At 44.7% G+C, this 21791-nt stretch overlaps 1 protein-coding gene across 1 annotated transcript in view; it reads right to left on the reverse strand.

The window, feature by feature from the left end:
- The window catches only part of LOC136613009 (zinc finger protein 850-like), a 151434-nt gene that overhangs the window by 58470 nt on the left and 71173 nt on the right, over positions 1–21791 (reverse strand). The window contains exon 5 of the mRNA XM_066593840.1: positions 19762–21233. Within this exon, the coding sequence (XP_066449937.1) occupies positions 19762–21233 (1472 nt within the window). The remainder of the gene's footprint in view (positions 1–19761; positions 21234–21791) is intronic.

Here is a 21791-nt window from a genome sequence, read left to right on the forward strand (position 1 = left end):
CAGCCCCTCACTACGGTGGGGGGGAAGAGGGCTGGCACGTCACAGCAGGAAGTGGTAATGCCTTCCCCGCATGTCTATTGGCTAGAAAATGGCGCTAAACATGCGGGGAAGGAAATGCAATTGACTCGAGTACCGCGTGGTGTTCGTCTCGAGTAACGAGCATCTCGAGTACCATAATACAGGAACGAGCATCAAGCTCGGACGAGTGTGCTCGCTCATCTCTAAAGGGTATCTATTGTGGGGTGTAAGTCTTCATTCATATGTGTGTTGAACCGTTTTCGATCACCAATATCTTATTTTTCCAGGCATGATTCACTGGTAAACATGATTTTCTTCACAAGAAACCTGAATACTGATTCTAGTGCAGCTTTATGTCCTGAATTCAAATATGTAATCAGAAGCAGACAGTCAGTAGTGGACTTGTTGGAGTCAGTCAACGTATTTGTTTCTCTTAAGGCGTAGTGTTTTGTGCCGTATAATGTTCTTTTTTATTTTATTAGTTTTAGGCCCCCACCTCAGCTCGGCTCCCGCAACGGACCCCTAACACACTGACTGTGGATGACCCAGGCCAGACTGCTCACCATCATGATAAGAGGAAAGAAAAGAGGAGCCCCGAGGACTTCACCGGATGACTCAGGGAGAGGAATGGCAGCTTTCTTGCGAAGAACGGCAGGAGAGGAGTCCTGTGCAGCTGCACCCAACATGGCGCGCACAGCACATCCTGCACGGCAGACGAGCTCCGACACAGAGCAGGAGCGGCCAGCCAGAGCAAAAACCCAGAGTGGGACCAGTGAGGACAGCGGGTACGCAGTCATACACAGACCCGACACCAGGCGCAACGGAGGAGCGGCCGGAGCTAGCGGGGAGAAGCCGGAGGGAAGTGAGCCTCCGAGCCTGCAGCCAGCAGCACCAGCGGAGTGAGAGGACGAGCACCCAGCCTGGATCGGGCCACATCACCCGCAGCAGCGGGAGCGTTGAGTGGGGTGGACGGAGCAGACTCAGGAGAGGGGGATGCCACAAATAACCCAGAGGCCGATCATACCGGAGCCCTGGCAGCCCCTCCGCATACTCCCCCCCAGAGCTACACAGCAACACATGAGATGGAGGACTTGGCTCAACAGGGCAGAGCCCTGAATCAGCCCCCCATGCTAGAGGGGGTCCCAAAGCCCCAAGGGGCAACAGGCTCAATCCCCACCACCAGCATGACAAACCCGAGAGCCCACACAAACCATGGGCCCCTGCATTTCCCAGAGCTAGGGGGGAGACCCCCCGCAGCATATATTCCCTCAGAGGGATATCTCCACCACTTACAGGCTGCACACCCCCGCTGCACAGCCCCACAATGGCTCCCAGCTCTCCCAAAAAGCCCCCTGGATCCAAAAACTCCCCAAACGGCAGTCACCTGGACCCAGGAACTGCCACAGGGACCCAGCCACATCATAGCACTCCACAGCCGCAAAGAAGCGTGACCCAGAGAAGAGCTAGGCAACCCATCACTCAGGATGCATTTGAATTCATAGACCCCATTCCACAGCCGTATAAACAGTCCCCAAGGCACAACTGCCATGGTAACCCCAGCAACAGAGAGGGCCAATCACCCGACCCCAGATGCTCCCCACGGAGAGAACCCGGTAACCTTTCCATCACATCAAGGGTGGAAGACAGCTGGGATTGGAAACAGCATCTCAGGGCATTACCGACACAGAGCCATATCAACGCTCTATTCCAACAGTTGGAAACTGCCTGCAAGAAGGATGTCGCGTTGCTGCAATACGAGATCCGACAAATAGTTCAAAGAGTCGAGGCAGTAGAAGAGGCCCAGGAGAAGATAACGGAGACCCTCGAGACCCACAACCAAGAACTACACATGCACTCCCAGCTGATTCTAGAGCTATACACCCACCTATATGACCTGGAGAATCATCATCGAAGAAATAATTTGCGTATAAGAGGCCTCACAGAGGAAGTCGAACCATCACAACTAGAAACCTGGGCCCAATACTTCTTCAACAAAATCATGAAAATACCAGAGTCCACCACCTTGGAAATAGATAGAATCCACAGATTGCTAGGCCCAAAATCCTCCAATCCCAGCAGACCCAGGGATGTGGTCTGCCGAATCCATTTCTTCAAGGACAAGAACTTAATTCTACAAAAATCACGCTCCCTGAGAGACCTATCCTTTAAGGGAGCACCGATTCATATTCTTCCAGATCTCTCGCGTCGAACCCTACAGCTACGGAAAACCCTGAAGCCTTTATTGACCCTCTTACAGGAAAGAGGGATCCCCTATAGATGGGGTTTCCCTTTCCAACTACACGTCTCCAGGAATGGCAAGTCCACAACTTTCAGAGGGCTGGGAGACCTACCGAACTTCTTGGGCACCCTGGAACTCCCCCCAGTCCGACTTCCAGACTGGCATTCTCCATGTACCCTCCCAGTGATGCCCCCGAGGAACACATGGCAGCCATCGTCCACAAGATCCAGACGCCGCCATAAAGAACCATGCCAGGAATGGGGGAGCAACATCAGAAGTGAAGCGGCAGAATGACTGGGCTGAATTTACTTTTATTATGCCATACAACCTTCTCTGACCTACCTCTTTGTCTCTCTGGCCTACTTCTCCCCCTCTGCTCCCTTCCCTATGTGCAATCTTTCTTGGGAAGGGTACCATCAGGCCAAACCAGCAGGGGGGGAAAACTTGACCTGGCCGGGTCTGGGAACATCCACTCCTATTACAAATATCCCTGGTTCCTCAATCCGGGAAATTACTGTAGGGGGTTGGGAAGCGGGAGGGAGCTCACCCTTCCTTGGCCCCCACTCTCCCACGTAGGGCTAACAGCTAACTAAAGCTGTTGTTTACTGCCTGACCTAGGCAGGATACTAGTGCGAGGGGACCGTTAGTATCCCCCCATTAGTTACAGTTTATCCCCATGTTATATGTTTCCCCCGTATATACCTTCCACGCATGTCCTTCCCTCATGTGTCCCTTCCCATCCTCCCCCCTCCGACCCATCCGGGGGAGACGAGAGGCACGCATCCACCCTTGCTCCAAACTATAAATGGCGAACTTAACTTTTTGTTCCTTTAACACCAAAGGCCTAAACAGCCCCCAGAAGAGAAGGCAGCTCCTCTATCACCTTCACAAAAAAAAGGTGATGGTGGCCTTATTGCAAGAGACCCACTTCAAGGTGGGGTGCATGCCGAACTGTTCCTCCGCGTACTACCCCACATGGCTGCATAGCCCTGACCCCTTGAGAAAGGCGGGAGGGGTCTCCATTGCCCTACACAGGACTCTCCAGAACCAGCAAATCAATTCTTTGGTTGATCCAGGTGGCAGGTATATTTTTCTTAAGGCAGAAATTCTGGGCGTAATAATTACATTTGCCAATATTTATCTCGCCAACCAGAACCAAGTTTCCTCCGCAATGAGAGTGCCGAATGCTCTTGCCAACTTCGCAGACGGATCGAAAATTATTCTGGGTGGCGACCTTAACACGGTAATGGATCCCGCCATGGACTCATCATCGGGTATGTCCTCCGTCTCCCGAACAGCAATTAGGACACTCGAGAGAGCTAGACACGCTTCAGTTAGTAGATCTCTGGAGTATACTGCACCCAGAGGATCGGGATTACACCTTCCACTCAGCGGCTCACAATTCCTATAGCAAGATTGATTACCTCATGATCTCACACAGCCTCCTAGATAGCTCCCCCTCATGTTCACATGGAGATCTACTGTGGTCAGACCACTCTCCAGTTTTTGGTGGTCTGGCGGGTTGGGGATCCATGCCAAGACAACAGTGCTGGAGACTTAATGATAATCTGCTAAGAGACTCTTTATGCATCTCAGCAATTAAAGGGGTTGTTCCGCGAAACAAAGTGGGTCTATACACTTCTGTATGGCCATATTAATGCACTTTGTAATGTACATTGTGCATTAATTATGAGCCATACAGAAGTTATCAGAAATTTTTCACTTACCTGTTCCGTTGCTGGCGCCCTCGTTTCCATGGAGCCGTCTAATTTTCAGCGTCTAATCGCCAGATTAGACGCGCTTGCGCAGTCCGGGTCTTCTTCTTTTCTGAATGGGGCCGCTCGTGCCGGAGAGCGGCTCCTTGTAGCTCCGCCCCGTCACGTGCCGATTCCAGCCAATCAGGAGGCTGGAATCGGCAATGGACCGCACAGAAGCCCTGCGGTCCACCGAGGGAGAAGATCCCGGCGGCCATCTTCAGCAGGTAAGTAAGAAGTCACCGGAGCGCAGGGATTCAGGTAAGCACTGTCCGGTGTTCTTGTTTAATCCCTGCATCGGGGTTGTCTCGCGCCGAACGGGGGGGCTGTTGAAAAAAAAAAAAAAAAACATTTCGGCGCGGGACAACCCCTTTAAGAAAGAGATAGAAACTTTCAAAGAGACACATCAGTCAGACCAGACCCCGGCACCAATTAAATGGGAGACACTCAAATGCATAATAAGGGGCGTGCTAATCTCCCATGGGGCCAGAATCAAAAAAGAAAGATCGGCCGCCCTGACGATCTTGTTAGCCTCCCTGAGGACTAGGGAGTCCGCTAATAAAAGACAACAAAGCGAGGTCCTGAGATCGGAGATCTCTTCAATACGACAGCAGATTCTAGAGATCTTGGATCGACGCTCCCCGGCCTTCAGGGATAAGCTTAGAAAAGGGTCTTTTGAATACAGGGACAAGTGCGGGAGTCACCTCGCCAGAACCCTCCACCCCAGGTCGCCTCTCACTTATATCCCCAAAATCCAGTCAGCCAGAGGACACCTGGTCCACAATACCAAAGATATATTGGAGGAATTCAAATCCTACTATAATAAACTTTACAACATCCCAACAGAGTCCCACTCTTCCACACTAACCCTAGGCAAGGAGATAAAAGCTTACTTGTCCGAATATGCTCCAAAGGGCCTGATGCCAGCAGAGGCGGAAGCCCTAGAACACAATTTCTCACCACAAGAACTGCTGGACATAATCAAAAACTTTAAAATAAATAAAAGCCCAGGGCCAGACGGATACATGGCCAGATTTTACAAATTATTTGCAGAGGAACTCTCCCCACTAGCATTAGAGGCATTCAACACAGTAAACAGAAGATACCCGTTCCCCAAACAAGCATTACAAGCCCACATCACAGTCATCCTTAAACCAGGGAAGGATCCCTCGGCCTGCGGGAGCTACAGACTGATCTCACTAATAAATGTTGACATTAAGATGTTTGCAAAACTGATAGCAAACAGATTACAGAATCTCCTCCCCGGACTGATCCACTTGGAGCAAGTCTGCCTTGTCCCAGGCAGAAAGGCAAGGGACAACACCATCAAAACAATGTCCCTAATAGCTAGGGCCAAATCAACAAATACCCCGTTATGCCTCTTGGCAATAGATGCCAAGAAGGCTTTTGACAGGGTGATTTGGACCTTCCTCTCTGCCACACTAAGGAAAATTGGACTGGGCCCACAGATGCTCCAGTGGATCATGGCACTGTATCAGGACCCCACGGCTAGAATTAGGGTGAACGGGACTCTATCTGACCCGCTTTGAGTGAATAATGGAACGAGACAGGGGTGCCCCCTTTCCCCCCTTCTTATACATCCTAACCATGGAAGCCCTTGCCAACGCCATCCAAAGCAATGACTCAATAAAAGGCCTCATGATAAGCTCTTCAGAACACAAAATGGCTTTATTTGCCGACGATCTGTTATTATACTTATCCAATCCCCGAGTTGGCATGCCCGTGCTTCTAAAAGAATTCGAAAAATTCGGGAGAGTTAATAATTATAAAATCAATGCGCAGAAATCTGAAGCCCTGAACGTCTCGCTCCCGTAGGCCGAGGCCTCCCATTTGGGGTCAGTGCTCCCCTTCTGCTAGGTCAATACACACATAAAATATTTATGGACAAACATCTCAGCAGACCCCTCCTTAGCCTACAAACTGAACTTCATTCCTTTTGTCGAGAGACTTGAAAAGGACCTAGGCAAATGGAATCCCCTCTACATTTCATGGAACGGACGAATCAACGCAATAAAAATGGACATACTGCCCAGATTCTTATACCTTAGCCAAACCTTCCCGATCAGGCTCCCAAGAGCATTTTTTACAAAAATCAGATCCCTAACCACAAACTTTGTTTGGAGGGGACACAAACCGCGACATTCCCTATTGACAAAAGAAAAAGAAAGGGGGGGCCTGGGTCTGCCGGACTTCTTCCTATAAAACAAGGCCAACATCGCAAACTGCGCAGTAGACATCTTTAAAAACAGAGATTCAAAACTTTGGGTGGAAATAGAACACTCGGAGCCATGTGGATACCCCTCAAATGGGTTAAGTCCATTGCCAACATCCCCCCCTTCAGCCTCCAATTATTCAATACTTGGGCAAGCTTCGTGCCCAGATTAGGATTGGTCACAGTCCCAGGCCCTTTAACATCGCTCATAGCAAACCCCCTATTCGAAATCCCCATAAGCCAGTCGGGGTTGTTATCCCTTCCAGCAGACCCAACACCAAGACTGAGAGACGTGGTGACTCAGACGGGACTGAAACCCATGACCGAGATCTTGGGCCAGACCCCGCCACAGCCAGTGGTGGGGCCAATATCTGCAGTTGAGGGGTTTTGTGAGCTCGCTGACGCCAAAGGTGAATCTGACGGCACCTCTCACGGAGTTTGAGCAACTCTGCCTATCGAACTTAAACCAGAGACACATGATTTCTAAGATCTATAAAATGCTGTTGGGTCGGGAGACGGAGGACGAGATTCCGAAATACAAGGAGTCTTGGGAACAAGAACTGGGTGAAAACCACACTGAGGAAGAATGGAGCAAAATATGGGCCCTTACACACAAGGTCCCTACGGCAGGCAGAATCCAGGATCTTAATTATAAGATAGTCTCAAGATGGTATAGGACCCCGGATCAACTACAGAGAATTTTCCACCATTCCTGCCCGGTGTGCTGGAGATGCAGTGGGAGCAGAGGCATAATGATTCATATCTGGTGGGACTGCCACCCAGTAGCTGACCTATGGAGGGAGGTGACAACCCTGTACAATTTTGTTAGCCACACAGACGTGAAGATGACTCCTAAACTAGCCCTGCTCTCACTGTTCCCATGCGCCACGAGAGTAGCCAAATCAAGTCTCCTAAAACACTTTAATTGCAGTGAGAAGACTTATCCCAAGGTTTTGGCGCTGGGCAACCGTCCCTACTAGGGGCATGTGGGTGGAGGAGCTCCACATCCTAATGAGAATTGACGAGCTGGGAGCTGATGAGCCCAAATTGTGGGAAGCGTACCACAAGACATGGCAGCCATGGGTAACATTTAGGGGAACAGACGACCTCAAATGTTGGATAGACCAAGGCTCATTCGATTGAAGCTATCCCTCCAAGGGTCTGGATGACATTCCATACAGCCTCACCTAGACTTCTTTGCAGGAAATCTTGGGGCGGTCTGCAAAGAACATGGTGAGCATTTGCATCAGCAGACTTCTATCATGGAAAAGAGGAACTAAGGTAAACAGAGTTGCCAGTATGCTGGCTGACTACTGCTAGACTATGAGGAGAGACATCCCAAAGGCAAAATATAGCCCAAAATAATCATTTGCAACTTCTTGTAAATGAGGTACATGTGTATCATTTAGGCAGTATCCGCACGGGCGATTTTGTCACGATGTGGCAGTGCTACAAATCTCATGGAGGTAGAGCCTATGCTTTCCTATGGGTTCGTCCGCACGAGCAATGTTTGAAGCCTGCAAAATTGCAGCATGCACTAAACAGCTGCGATTTGCTATTTTTTGTAGCCCATGTTTCCCTATGGAGACTTCCTTTGTGTTGCATCGCATAGCATGAAAACGTGATTTCCATGCGATGCAAGGTTTACAGTACGAAATCCTACTGTAAAGCCCTAAAATAATTCTGATCAAAAAAAATTATAAATCAACTAAGAAGCACTGTCATCTCCAACACTGTGATCTCCTCCAGCGCTGTCATCTTCTGTCTTCTCTTCACCTCTGGTGTGTCTTCTTCCAGCCCTTCCTGGATTGGAGGATCAAAATCCTTGCCTCCAAGAACGGCTGACTGTGATTGGTTGACGAGCGCTGTGGCTCAGCCAATCACCACCAGTGCTCAGTAAATGAATCACAGCCATTCATTGATTCACTGAATGGCTGTGATTGGCTCATCAAGCGCTGGTTCACATCATGATGTGAGTATCACATCATTTATCCAAGCTAGTGGTGGTACAACAGGATTCTAGAGCCTCCATACCCATCCATATCCCATCTTGTATACAAGATAGAGGCGGTACAACAAGGTACTAGAGCCTCCCTTCAACGGTTCAGTTCTTCGCAATAAATTCTCCTTTCGCTCTGATAATGTAATCACTTAAATCAACTTTACAATCACAGAGAAAGTGCCATTCCATCCTAACAATTCCTTCTGGATTATCTTTGACAGTGAGCTTATAAGCCCCGTACATTGAAGTTTCCTATCACAAATTTTTAGGAAGGCGTTTTGTACTTTTTGAGAAAAATATTCTTGATGGTGACCAACTCCGTACTGTCAACCATTTCAGTGGTATCAAATATACCCGAATATGCTTCATATCATTATTTGGGTTGACAATGAGTGTACTTACACACCATCACAATGTGCAGGGCTGCGATGAACATTCCTGGAATTACAAGAAATGGTGATAAAGACTCTAGTACTTTGGAACCAGAAAATGGAGGGCCCAATGAAATCTTCTAGAAATGAGGCCACCCCTATTGTTCTAGGGCGACATTTGAAAAGTTCCCCAAATTGGAAAGAGAGCAAAAGAGACAGAAAAGCTATAGAATGCTCTGAGAGGAGAGTAAGAAAGGACATTTTTCAATGACGGACGCCTCATATCTGTTACGTTCGTGTTGGCAAATAAGCACCATAACCACATGACCATGCCCAAACAGGATGGGGTATATCACAGAAAACGGGGAACTAAAACTGAATTCAGACTGGACGTGTTAACAGAAACACCAACTAGACATAGAGAACTACAAACTGCGGACTGGACTGATGGACAGACATAAACATAGGGACTGACAAATGACCAAAACACTCACCTTGCATACCTGTACACATAAGCAGATGATAGCTATAAACGTAGAAGGTATTAGTTTGTACATTGGCCAATGAACTTGAGCCGCAAGGCCACCAAAAGGCTCCTCGTGTCTTGCGGTCCCTATAGTAGCAAGACACATCTACTAGAGGACCCTAAGGGACTCCCTAGCCAAGAAATGGCAAACAAACTCAGCAGGACAAAGCAGAGACAAACTGACATTAAATAAACATAACAACGGACATGAACCAAACTCACAGTAAACTGCAACGGACAAAAAGGATAAATGACTGCTCACTCTGGACACCAAACAGACACTGACAGGGGCTGGGTTTATTTGTAAGTAAAGACCCAGGGGATTGGCTAGCAGGAGATCACCACACCCAGCTCAGTCATTGCACACCTGTGGTGTTGTGCTGCTAGCAACCATAGTATTACAGGTCCCAGCAGCACAACCTAACAATAGCATACAGTATATTACCTATTATAAACTGAAACATAACACAACTCCCAAAATAATGAAAGTTCACAGTATACTTCTGGATGGATATTTTTTATTATTCTGCCACATCAAAGCCTGCTAAGATACAAACTGTAACTGTAAATTATTACAGAAGAAATTCCTATAATTACTATAAACTTGTCATTTTGGTAATATGTTTGGGTTCAGCTGGATGCTGGCTGTGTGACAGATTCGGGAAAGAGAGGCAGAAAGAATCTCCTGTGATGTTAAGTTAGAAAGAAGGGGATATGAGGACCGCCAAGAGACATGTGCTCACCAGATACAAAGGGATGGAAGACATGCCTGAGCTGTGAGGATGCTACACATGCTGGTAGAGCTGCTGTTTTATTGTGGAACTGGACAGTAAGAGAAGATGCAAATGGACATAGTTATGTCTGGTAACTGTTGTCTCCAAGATTTGTTTGTCACCGATGTCAGCTGTTAACTTGTATTCAGCTAACAACTTCTTGTGCATGGTGACCCGTATATCACAGTGCCGATCGATAGATGAGATGAGATATGGCTGTATCTCTTAGGGCCTGTGTTTGGTTGGATTTCAAATATGTGGCACACAAGTGGTAAAATCAAAGTTTGCAATTTGGCTGGATCATAGAGGCTTACTATTTATTGATATGTTGCACTTAGGCTTTAGAGGCTGATGTAGACACAGATTCTATCTTCCTCCACTAAGGATCATGGGAATCTCTTGCACCATCTAGAGCAGTGGTGGCGAACCTGTGGCACACGTGCCAGAGGCGGCACGCAGAGCCCTCCCTGCTGGCACGCACCACCTTCAGCCGCTCACCACTTGTAAATGCTAGCAGGGGCCACAGCTCCCCGGTATTCTTGTATTATGTCGCCACCGGAAGTTAGGGGTGGTGACATAATACAGGAGTTTGACATGGTGTAACGCCCCCAGCTTCTGATAGGCTGGGGGCGTGTGTGGCCTTAGTAGGAGTAGCGTCGGAGGAATCGCCAGCATCGGCGGTGGATGTAGCAGAGACAGCAGCGGCAGGAAGACAGGCAGCAGAGGTGGATGGAGCAGAGAGATCGGGGGCAGCATCAGCACAACACGGAGCGGCAGCAGGGACGCTGAAGAGAGCGGCGCCGGCAGCAGAAGAGCAGGTGACGGAGTGCCAGCGGCATGAGCACAGCCACTGCCAGCGGAGACTGGAGGGAGTGGCAGCAGCAGCTGGAGAGCAGGACACGGAGTGGCTGCAGCACAGACTGTGGGGCCGCTGTGGGGTGTCACTATTACGCTGGGGGCCACTGTGGGGTGTCACTACTATGCTGGGGGCTGCTGTGGGGTGTCACTACTATACTGGGGGCAGCTGTGAGGTTTCACTATTACACTGGGGGCCGCTGTGGTTTGTCACTATTATCGCTGGGGTATGTTTAGATGTGACGGAGATGGGCAGAGCTGTTTCAAAATAGACCAGGTGCAGATTTTGACTACTTTTTGGATGCCGAAACGCTGCAGAATTTTCCACAGAAATTCCGCTGAGGACATTCTGTAGTATTTCCGCATCCAAAAAGCAGTCCAAATCCGCACCCTGTCATTTTGAAGCAGCCCTGTCCTTTTTTAGAACAACGAGGGTAAAATCATATGTCGTGATAAGCCCCGCCCCCTGACATGTTGGCACTTTGCAATACATAAGTTGGTTTTGGGTTGCAGTTTGGGCACTCAGTATCTAAAAGGTTCAACATCACTGACCTAGAGATTAACATTGATGCAAGTACCTGGTTGGCCTCTATGTCAGCTTCTTCCATTCCATCCCAAGTCGTCAACCTTTCAAACATTTTCTTAATGCTTTTAGTTGTCAGTTTTGGGAACAAAAATGGTTAGTTCAACTTTTCAAATTCATGCTTACTCAAACTTATTTCTTATCAACGGTTGCTACTTACAACAACTCAGGGATATTTTGACTCACTAGGTTTTTATGGCATTAACACAGTTCAAGTCAAACTTTTGCATATTACTTTCAAACCCCCTGATTCTATTTAAACAGTGTTAGAACAGACTGCATTACAACACCCTCTGTGGCAGGATTTGGATAGTTTTGCTCTTCAGGACAGAGTACATTGCTATCATAGTGGGATGAAAAAGGCAATTAATCAAATAAGGGCTCTAACCCACTTGCATTTTTTAAACGCAGCGATATCACAGCATTTTGGCACAAAAATCGCAAAAAACAAACTTGCAATGCGCTTTTAACATTAGAAAGTCCCAGTGACAATGGCGTTGAAAAAACGCAGCGATATCACAGCATAAAGAAAAAACGCAAATGGTGAAGAGCCATAAGAAAGACAGACAGACAATCACAAGTCACAGAAGTTTAGGTCTGTCCTACAGAGAAATTGCTAGGAAAGCCAAGGTGGCAGTCAGTGCAGTTTCAAAAGGCACTTGGAAACTGGAAGACGCTGACAGACCAAAGGTCAGTACAAGATCAGATGACAGGTTTTTAAGAGTCAATAGTTTGTGTGATTATTGCTTCACGGAACAAAATCTTCAAGCACAGCTTAACGCAGCACAAAATAATCAAGTTTCCATTTCAACTGTGAAGAGGAGACTTCTATCTGCAGGTTCGAGAGGTAGAGTATCAGTAAGAAAGCCACTGCTAAGACTGTAAAATAAAAATACTTGCCTGGGCAAAGCAGCACCTCCAGTGGACTACTGAAGAGTGGAAGAAGGTCTAATGGACTGATTAATCAAACTCGGACATCTTTGGTACATATTCAGGTTTTTTGTACATTGTTGAGTAGGTGAAAGGATGGTTCCTGAATGTGTGGACGCGTGATGGTCTGGGGCTCTTTTGCTGGATCCAGTGTTGGTAACTTGCAGGGCAACTGGCACACTGGACAAAAAGGGCTACCACAGCATTTTGATATGCCATGTAATACCCTCTTGTGTATGGTAGTTGGTTAGGGGCTCATATTACAGCAAGACAATCATCCAAAACAAAAATCTAGATTATGTCAGAACTTCTTAAGAAGACAATCCATAACACGGTAGCTTTCAAAGAATGGAATTGCAGCGTCTTGTAGGGTGACTCCGGACACATGGCGTATGCTGAGGACCGGGGTGGGCAAGATGCTGGCTTGTCACGGCGGCACTCACCACAGTCCCTTCTGGAGCGACACATGCAGCCAAGGCCAGGGCCGCGCTGAGTCTCTTCCAGACACCACTAGGAGAGGGATGCCCAATAAATATATGAACAAGGATAGCAGATGTCACGGGTGACACCGTTTTCTACCCACTGGCAAATCCCTCAGCGATAAATAAATGAGCCGCAGTCAAAGTTAATGTACCACAGGTCCCTGGGTATGGTTAGGGCCTGAAAGAACTTTACTTAAACAAACTCCAGACTAATACAAGGCAGAATTTAGAAAACTAATAGTGCAGGAAATCAACAAACTTGAACAGTAGTACCTCCACACGGTGATCCCAGACTTCAGGATGGATGTGTGTGACAATGAATTAGAGTACCTCTACGCGGTGATCCACTAGCTCCAGATGGCCACGTAGGAAAATATGATGTAGACAGTACCTCTTTACTAGGTCTTGAAGATTACACTTACTTCTTGCTCACACTCTCTTTCTACTTGAAGGGGGGTTAACTCATCTCTCATCACAGGTACAGCCACGCTAGGAAACCTCTTTTCCTCTTCCATTCTTCACTAAATGAGGGTTGAAAGTACCCCCATGTAGCTCGCACTCTTTATCAGGAACCCAGAAGACATGAAACTCCTTTCCCGCTCTCAAGCACTCATATTTATCATCTCACTCATACCACGTGACAGGACATAAATTGATACATTTACAGGCAGTCTCCAGGCTTTGCAAACATTTCATCTCTCACTTGCTACAGCTGTGCAATACACATAACAGAATGACAAGACAGATTTGCACAGCACATCAACCTAAGACATACATGTATGACATTATGGAGGGGGACAGGAAAGTATGTACTGGGCCAGTACAGAATGACCTGTAAGTCTCCAAACTTAAACCCCATTGTGCTGTGTGGGATGAACTAGACAGACGAGTGAAAGTAAAGCAGCCTACAATTACAGCGCATTTGTGTGAACTTCTGCAACAATGTTGGGAAGAAATTTCAGAACAATATCTGGATTCATTTGTAGAAACAATGTCTTGATTGTGTAAAGCTGTTCTATCAGCTAGAGGGACGCTACTTTGAAGAGTCAAAAATCTAGATTTTAATGGAATATGTTACAATTGTATTGTCAGTGTCTTACATGTAGTGTGCATTTGAGATGTGTATTGAACCTTTGCAGCACCGAATGGGTTAATGTCTGGAAAATGTATCATGTTGTGTGTTATGTGACTGTTTTATATATGTGTTTGCAAGGGAGTGTTATAGAGACAGTTAGTTGGGGTCGGCCTGCAAGTGAGTGAACCCCACAGACACTGATTGGTCTGTGCATGGAGAATGGAAGAAGCTGAGCAATACCTGCCAGCTTGGCCTGGGCCTACTCTACCTAGGATGTGCTGAGGGAGAGAGAGAGGAAAGCACCTGAAGCTTGAGCGTTTACCAGTAGAGAGCAGAAGGGAAGAAGTCGCTCGAAGTGGGATCACATAGATAACTGGGACTGTGGATTGTCCGGATTCCCCCGAGAGATCCTCCCTGTCACACCACCTTCTTCGAGTTAACATGTGCTAAATTACTGTTATTTGTTGGAACTTTGTTGCAGTTAAAGTAAATGCACACTATTGACCGTTCCTGATTGGTCCAGAAAGTTATCCCTGTGTTTAGACTATTTATTACAATTTCAGGATTCACCACAGAGGACGGAACTGTTCGTTACTTTTTACCTGTGAGCTGCCCCAGAGGTAACTTGGTCAGGTCCAAAGCTACCCTCAGGGGAGGAGCTGGTAGAGTCCCATGACAAGGCCCTAATCTACCCCGCCATCTCCTTGGTTGTGGGCCCGCACCTTGGATGCTGCAATTTCTCTCTTTATGCAATGTATGCTCAGTATTAGGCAGGCAAGTGTCAATAAATGGCTAAAGGGCAGAGTGGGTGTATCTAGCTTGCAGCTCGTGAATATCCAGGACTACTTTAAGTAGTCCTCTATGCATGTGCTGCTACTGATAAAATGCAAATTTCTCCAAAACTACTACAGCCATCAGAGATATCACTGTAATCATTGCGACTGTCACTACCTTGTGCTGCCCTGAGAGAGGGGTGCAAAAAGATGGTAACAGTCTCATTAATTTGGTGCGACAAATTAATCCATTATTCTTATTCATCCTAACTTGTTTATTTCCTTTTTGCTTTCATTTCAAAAGTACATTTGAGACATTAAATTATGCAAATATCAATAAAAACTAGAAAAATGGAAGTGTTCTAAAACTTTTGACCAGTAGTGTATTTCATATGTCACCAGAAGAACCTGATTTTGACTTGAAATACCGGTTGTGAAAGTGTAATGGTTTGGTGCTGCTTTACTCACTCAGTGGCGGCGTACGAACTCCATGATACTAGTTGGACAGTAAGGCCTCATTCATTCACGTTTGCTTTTTGGGTCTGGAATTGCAACAGAGACAGAGCAAAGTATCACAAAAAAAGTTTTAGGTCTTTCGTGTTTTAGATCTACTCTTAGTTTTGACTTTCATATACCAATGAATATACTGACCAAAATAGGGAAATGTCTATGAGACCTAATAATGCCTGTTGGATGTTTCTTTTTGCCAAAGGGGCAGTAACGGGTGTTTGAGCAACAAAGGGAGACTTAATTAAACAGCAATGAGCTAAGCACAAGACCAGGTTAAAAAGTCCTCCCTAGTTACCCACAGGTGAAACTAAGTAAGTCTCACCTTAAATCTAGGGGGCCAGGGGGAGGGCAAAAAGAGTAATAGCAAAAACTGTGTTGACAGTGACCTGGGACCAAGTAATAGGAATGGGGGGCGAGCAAGGGATGGGATTAGTACAGTTAAAACTGAGAGAACAGCTAATAGGACCATAAGTAGCATAATGAATATATAGAATAACAACAACCGTATAAATTGTATGGTAACGAATGTAAGAAGCCTGATCAGTAAAGTGGGTGAGCTTGAAGCGAGAATGATAAATGCGATTGGGCGGTGAATTTACAGGGTTACAATCTCTTCAGAAGAGACTGTGGGAACCAGAAAGGGGGGGGGGGGGGGGAATTGTATGTTAAATCCTACTGAATACCGAGGCTACAAGAAGATACAAGTGTAGGAGATGAACACGTGGAATCTGTGGGTAGAAATACACAGAGCGAAAAAAAAAGAACAAAATCCTGATAGCGGTTTTCTATAGGCCAGCAGAAATAAAAGAAGAAACCGAAAACTTATTACTAAGACAAATAGAAGGGGTGTCAAACCTCAATGAAGTAATTATTATGGGGGACTTTAATTATCGAGATATAATATGGGAAGACGAAACCTGCGAATCTCACAAGGGTGATAAGAACAATTAAAGACAACTACCTCACCCAAGTAGTGTGGGAGCCAAGTAGAGGGAGGGACATTTTGGACTTCTTAATAACTAACAAACCAGACAGAATCACAGAGGTGCAGGTTGAGGGACACTTGGGAAATGGTGACCACAATATAATTAAATTCCAGCTGTCATTCAATAGGAAACCTTATCAGAGAGTGACAAAAATCTAAACTTTAGTAAAGCAAAATTTGATCGGCACCATGAATTGGGAAAACGTCCTCAAAAATAATAGTACAGGCGACAAATGGGTGAAATTAAAAACATTCTAATTACCTCATGTGAGCTGTTCATACCCTTTAAAAATAAAAGAAATGCAAGTAAAAAGAAACCAATTCGGCTTAACAAAATTCTAAGGGGGAATAGGCGAAAAAAAGAAAGTGTTTAAATTATTAAAACAAGAAGGCAGAGAAGAAGCGCTAAAAAGATAAAAGGGAAAAAATAAATTATGTAAGATAAAAACTGCAAAGGAGGAGGCAGAAAGACTGATTGCCAAGGAGAGTAAAAATAACCCTAAACTATTTTTCAATTATATAAACGGTAAAAGAATTTGCACTGAGAGCACTGGCCCTTTAACAAATAATGCAGAAGAAATCATAGAAGATGATAGGGGTAAGACAAATATATTACATAGTTTTTTTTTAAGTGTATTCACGTAGGAAAAAGAAAAGTCACATGAGATGCAGGGGAATAAAACGAACCCCCCGCAAAATATCACCTGCCCAACTCAGGAGAAAGTGCAGAGTCGGTTAAAAAAAGATTAAAAATGACAAATCGCCGGGCCTGGATGGAATACCCTCAAGAGCTTTAAAGGAACTAAGTGACGTGATAGATAGACCGCTATTTCTTGTATTTAGGGACACTATTGAGACCGGGGTTGTACCATTGGATTGGCGTATTGCTATTGTGGTTCCAAAGAGGTCAAGAAGAGAGCCTGGTAACTACAGACCGGTAAGTCTCATTTCAGTAATTGGAAAAATACTTGGGGAATTTGTGAGAGATGCCATCCTAGAATACCTCAAGGAAAACAACAGTATAAAGGCCCATTTAGAAACAATGATTATCGCTCAAAATTCGCTCAAAAGCCATCTTTTGAGAGATAATCGTTGTGTCTAAATGTGCCCATCATTCACTGTTCTGAAAACCATGGTTCAGCAGAACAGCTGATACGAGGGACTGCACGCTGTGCTCTGCCCGGGGACAGCTGATTACAGCGGATTGCATTGTATCAGCTGTTCTCAGCTATCAGCTTCTGTGGCAGAACAAAAGGAATGTAATCAAGGAACAGCGGGAAGTCTTCTCCCTGACTACAGTTCACAGCAGGTCACATGCTACTACTTGGTACTGTACTAATAGACATTAGTACCAAGTAGTAGTTTATGCAAAGTGATCGCTCAAAAGTTCTGTTGAGCGATCATCTTTGCAGTCTAAATACACCTCAACTCCTCATCATCAGCATAGATTCACGAGGGGTCAATCATGTCAGATCAATTTGATCAGCTTCTACAATGAAGTAAGTTTTTGGCTGGAGAGTCTATTGATCTTGTATATCTGGATATTTCCTAAGCATTTGACACCGTTGATATATAAAATGAGAAGCTCGGACTGGGTGAAATTGTGTGTACTGGGTAAAGAACTGGCTCAGAGACATAAAACAGAGGGTGGTAATAATTGGTTCGTACTCTGATTGGGCCACGGTCACTAGTAGGGTGCCACGGGTTTAGGTAATAGGCTCCATTCTATTCAATATATTTATCAGTGACCTGATAGAGGGACTGCACAGTAAAATATCGTTATTTGCATACAATAAGAAAACATACAAGGTAATTAATACAATAGAGGATAGCTAGGAGCTTGGGTAGAAAAATGGCAAATGAAGTTCAATATTGATGATAAATGTAAGGTTATGCACATGGGCAGGAGAAACGGATTTCACCAATATACACTAAATGGGGTGCTGCTAGGGAAAAGTGAGATGGAGAAAGACCTGGGGGTACTAGTGGATTGAAGACATAACTGGAGCAATCAATGCCAGTCAGCTGCTGCAAAAGCTAATAAAGTCTTGGGGTGCATTTAAAGAAGTATAGGGGCGAGAACATTATTCTTCCACTATATAAGGCCCTTGTCAGGCCCCACATGGAATACTATGTACAGTTGTGGACACTGGTGCTCATGAAAGACATTGCAGTGCTTGTAGGGGTTCAAAGACGGGCAACCAAATTAATAAACAAATTGGGAGGACTGGAAAACCCAGAGAGGCTATCAAAGTTGGGATTATTCACCCTGGAAAAAAGACGGTTAAGGGGCGACCAAATAACTATGTATAAATACATTAAGGGACAATACAAGGATCTCTCCCATGATCGGTGTATATCCAGGACTGTATGCACATTAGTGGCAGGAGTTCCTGCTTACAACTCCGGCTTTGCATTCCATTTTGAGCATCGCAAGAGGAGTTAAGTTCTCGCGCAATGGCGCTAGTGAGACGCTGAGCGAAGACGTAACCACATGTAGTCATTCATAAGTAGGGTTTATTACAATGTGAAATCTGATTTACATAAACAAACTTGAAACAAGTGTTAACCAGTGGATGTATCATGTGAAGATGTGGCCCACCTGTTTTTAGATCTGTGATTGGTGGTGGGTTAATTGCATACTGCTATATAGTGTTGTCTGGTTGTCTGCATTTTCGTAAAGCTTGATAAAGACCTCTATAGGTCAAAATGCCGCTTTGATGGAGGAATGAAGAAGGAAACAATTTTTTCTCCTTATATGCTGTCACTGGTATCTTTTATACTGTGGACTGTGGTTGGGAGTCATAGGCTCTGACTCTTAAAGCGGCGTTGTATATGTACTTGGATGACTTTAGGTATCTGTATATGTATTGATTGCTGCTGGCAAACATTTCTGAGGAGTTTGCCATAACGGAGTTGGGAAGGAATGTCTTCACTCAAATATGGTAAATTGGCTTCTGTCTCATGGTTTTGTTTTTTTTTGCCTTCCTCTGGATCAACAAGAGAGGATGGAAACAAGATGAACTAGATGGACATTGTCTCCCTTCAACCTAACCTACTATGTTACTATGTAAAACCACCCTCACCAGATCAGAAGATGAAGAGAGCCAAATAAAAGACCTGAACCAGATTACTAGAAAGGAACAGATCCCAGAACCACGGAAACAATATGTTTAACACTTAAATGTTTACATGGGTTTTTTTACTTTTTCACTAGGTCACTCTGGATTCTCCTGTAGTGGGTGAGTTTATGACTATAGTTATACGAAGCAAGGGCCATTATGGTGACAATTTAGCTTCACTGCTTTGAAAGGAAAGGCAGATCTTTATTTCTCTATATCCACAATACTTTTCTCTCAAGGATCCAGGTCACAGCGGACCTCCGGTAAGTGTAATTTTGAGTGCTCGACAGAAAAAATTAAAATGTTTACTAATAACCTGATGTCCTAAAAATCTTTTTTTTTCTTAGCATTTCCCATATTCCAAACAAGAATCTGATCTCTTAGAATATTTTGATTTCCTTGTAAAATGTTTTCAGTGTACAAAACTTCAAAATGACTTTTCCACTCTGTGACATTTTTGATGATCCCCATGTGTGGTACTGGTACTAAAACATTTCCCACATTTCGAACATGGAAATGGCTTATTTCCTTTTGTGACTTTTCTCATGTCTTCCAAGATCTGATTTACTTGTAAAACATTTCCCACATTCTAAACAAGTAAACGGCTTCTCTCCTGTGTGAATTCTCTGATGTCTAACAAGGCTTGATCTATTAACAAAACATTTCCCACATCCTGAACATGAATAGGGCTTCCCAACTGTGTGAATTTTCTGATGTGAAACAAGAGTCGATTTTTCTGTAAAACACTTCCCGCAGTCTAAACATGAAAATGGCTTCTCTTCTGTGTGAATTCTCTGATGTGCAACAAGACTTGATTTCAGGCTAAAGCATTTCCCGCAGTCTGAACATGAAAATGGCTTCTCTTCTGTGTGAATTCTCAGATGTGAAACAAGAGGTGATTTTTCTGTAAAACATTTCCCACACTCTGAACATATAAATGGCTTCTCCCCTGTGTGAATTCTCTGGTGTGCAACCAGACTTGATTTCAGGCTAAAACATTTCCCACATTCTGAACATGAAAATGGTTTCTCTCTTGTGTGAATTCTCAGATGTGTAACAAGAGCTGATTTTTCTGTAAAACACTTCCCACACTCTGAACATAAAAATGGCTTCTCTCCTGTGTGAATTCTCTGGTGTGCAACAAGACTTGATTTCAGGCTAAAACATTTCCCACATTCTGAACATGAAAATGGCTTCTCTCTTGTGTGAATTCTCAGATGTGAAACAAGAGTTGATTTTAATGTAAAACTCTTCCCGCAGTCTGAACATGAAAATGGCTTCTCTCCTGTGTGACTTCTCTGATGTTTAACAAGATATGATTTCCTTATAAACATTTTCTCACATTCTGAACATGAATACAGCTTCTCTCCTCTGTGAATTTTCTGATGTGAAACAAGATTTGATTTCCTTGTAAATATTTTCCCACATTCTAAACATGAATACAGTTTCTCTCCTGTGTGAATTTTCTGATGTGAAACAAGATTTGATTTCCTTGTAAACCTTTTCCCACATTCTGAACATGAATACAGCTTCTCTCCAGTGTGAATTCGCTGATGTTTAACCACATCCGCTTCGAGGATAAAACATTTCCCACATTTTGAACATGAAAATGGCTTCTCTCCTGTGTGATTTCTCTGGTATTTAACAGGAGCTGATTTCAACATAAAACATTCCGTAGAATCTGAACTGGAAAAAGTTTTTTGTTCTGAATGAATTATCAGATGATCTTTGACTTTGGCTTCCATTATAAAGGAATTTTCACATTCTGAGCATGGACCCTGCTTCTGCCCTGTGTCACTTCTCTCATCTAGAATACAATTAAATTGATCTGTAAGACATATCCCACTTTCTAAACAGGAGTATGGCTTCTCATCTCTACTGTGATGTCCTGGCTGTAAGTGAAAGGTAAGGAGGTTTTCTCCTGAAGAGTGCTGCACTATATCTTCATCTTCTACTTTATAATTGGGTGAGAAGTTTTCCTCAGACTTCTCACTAGGATTATCTGTTATGATAAGAAATGTATTTATTAATATATTTTTATTTTCATATCACAGAAGTAAACAAACTTATAATATTCCTGAGAGGCTGGAAACACACTCCTAGTTTTTGTTGCAATTTGAGTTCTGTTTTTTTTTTTTTTTTGAGTCAAAGGCAGAAGTGGTTCCGGTAGAAAGTAATTAGAGATGAGCGAACATGCTCGTTTAGAGCAATTACTCGATCGATTACTTTGCCCTAATCGGGCGAAAAGATTAGGGGGACGCCGGGGATGAGCGGTGGGTTGCGGGTGGAGAGAGATCTACCCCGTGCTCCACCCCGGCCGCCCCCCGAATCTTTTCACCCGAGTAGGCAGTTACTCGAAAAAAGCAGTGCTCGATTGAGTAGCTGCCCTAAACGAGCACGTTCGCTCATCTCTAAAAGTAATATAAGCCCTTTTTTTAAAATATGGTCCTGTTTTTTTGTCAAAAGCTGACTATATATTAAAAAAAAAATCCATCCCCTAAAATAAGTTGTCAGAATTGAATGAAACTTTGTATGTGTAATTGTAAAATGATTACATTAT

This window comes from Eleutherodactylus coqui, chromosome 1, assembly GCF_035609145.1.
Source record: "Eleutherodactylus coqui strain aEleCoq1 chromosome 1, aEleCoq1.hap1, whole genome shotgun sequence".
In the NCBI taxonomy this organism is placed as follows: domain Eukaryota; kingdom Metazoa; phylum Chordata; class Amphibia; order Anura; family Eleutherodactylidae; genus Eleutherodactylus; species Eleutherodactylus coqui.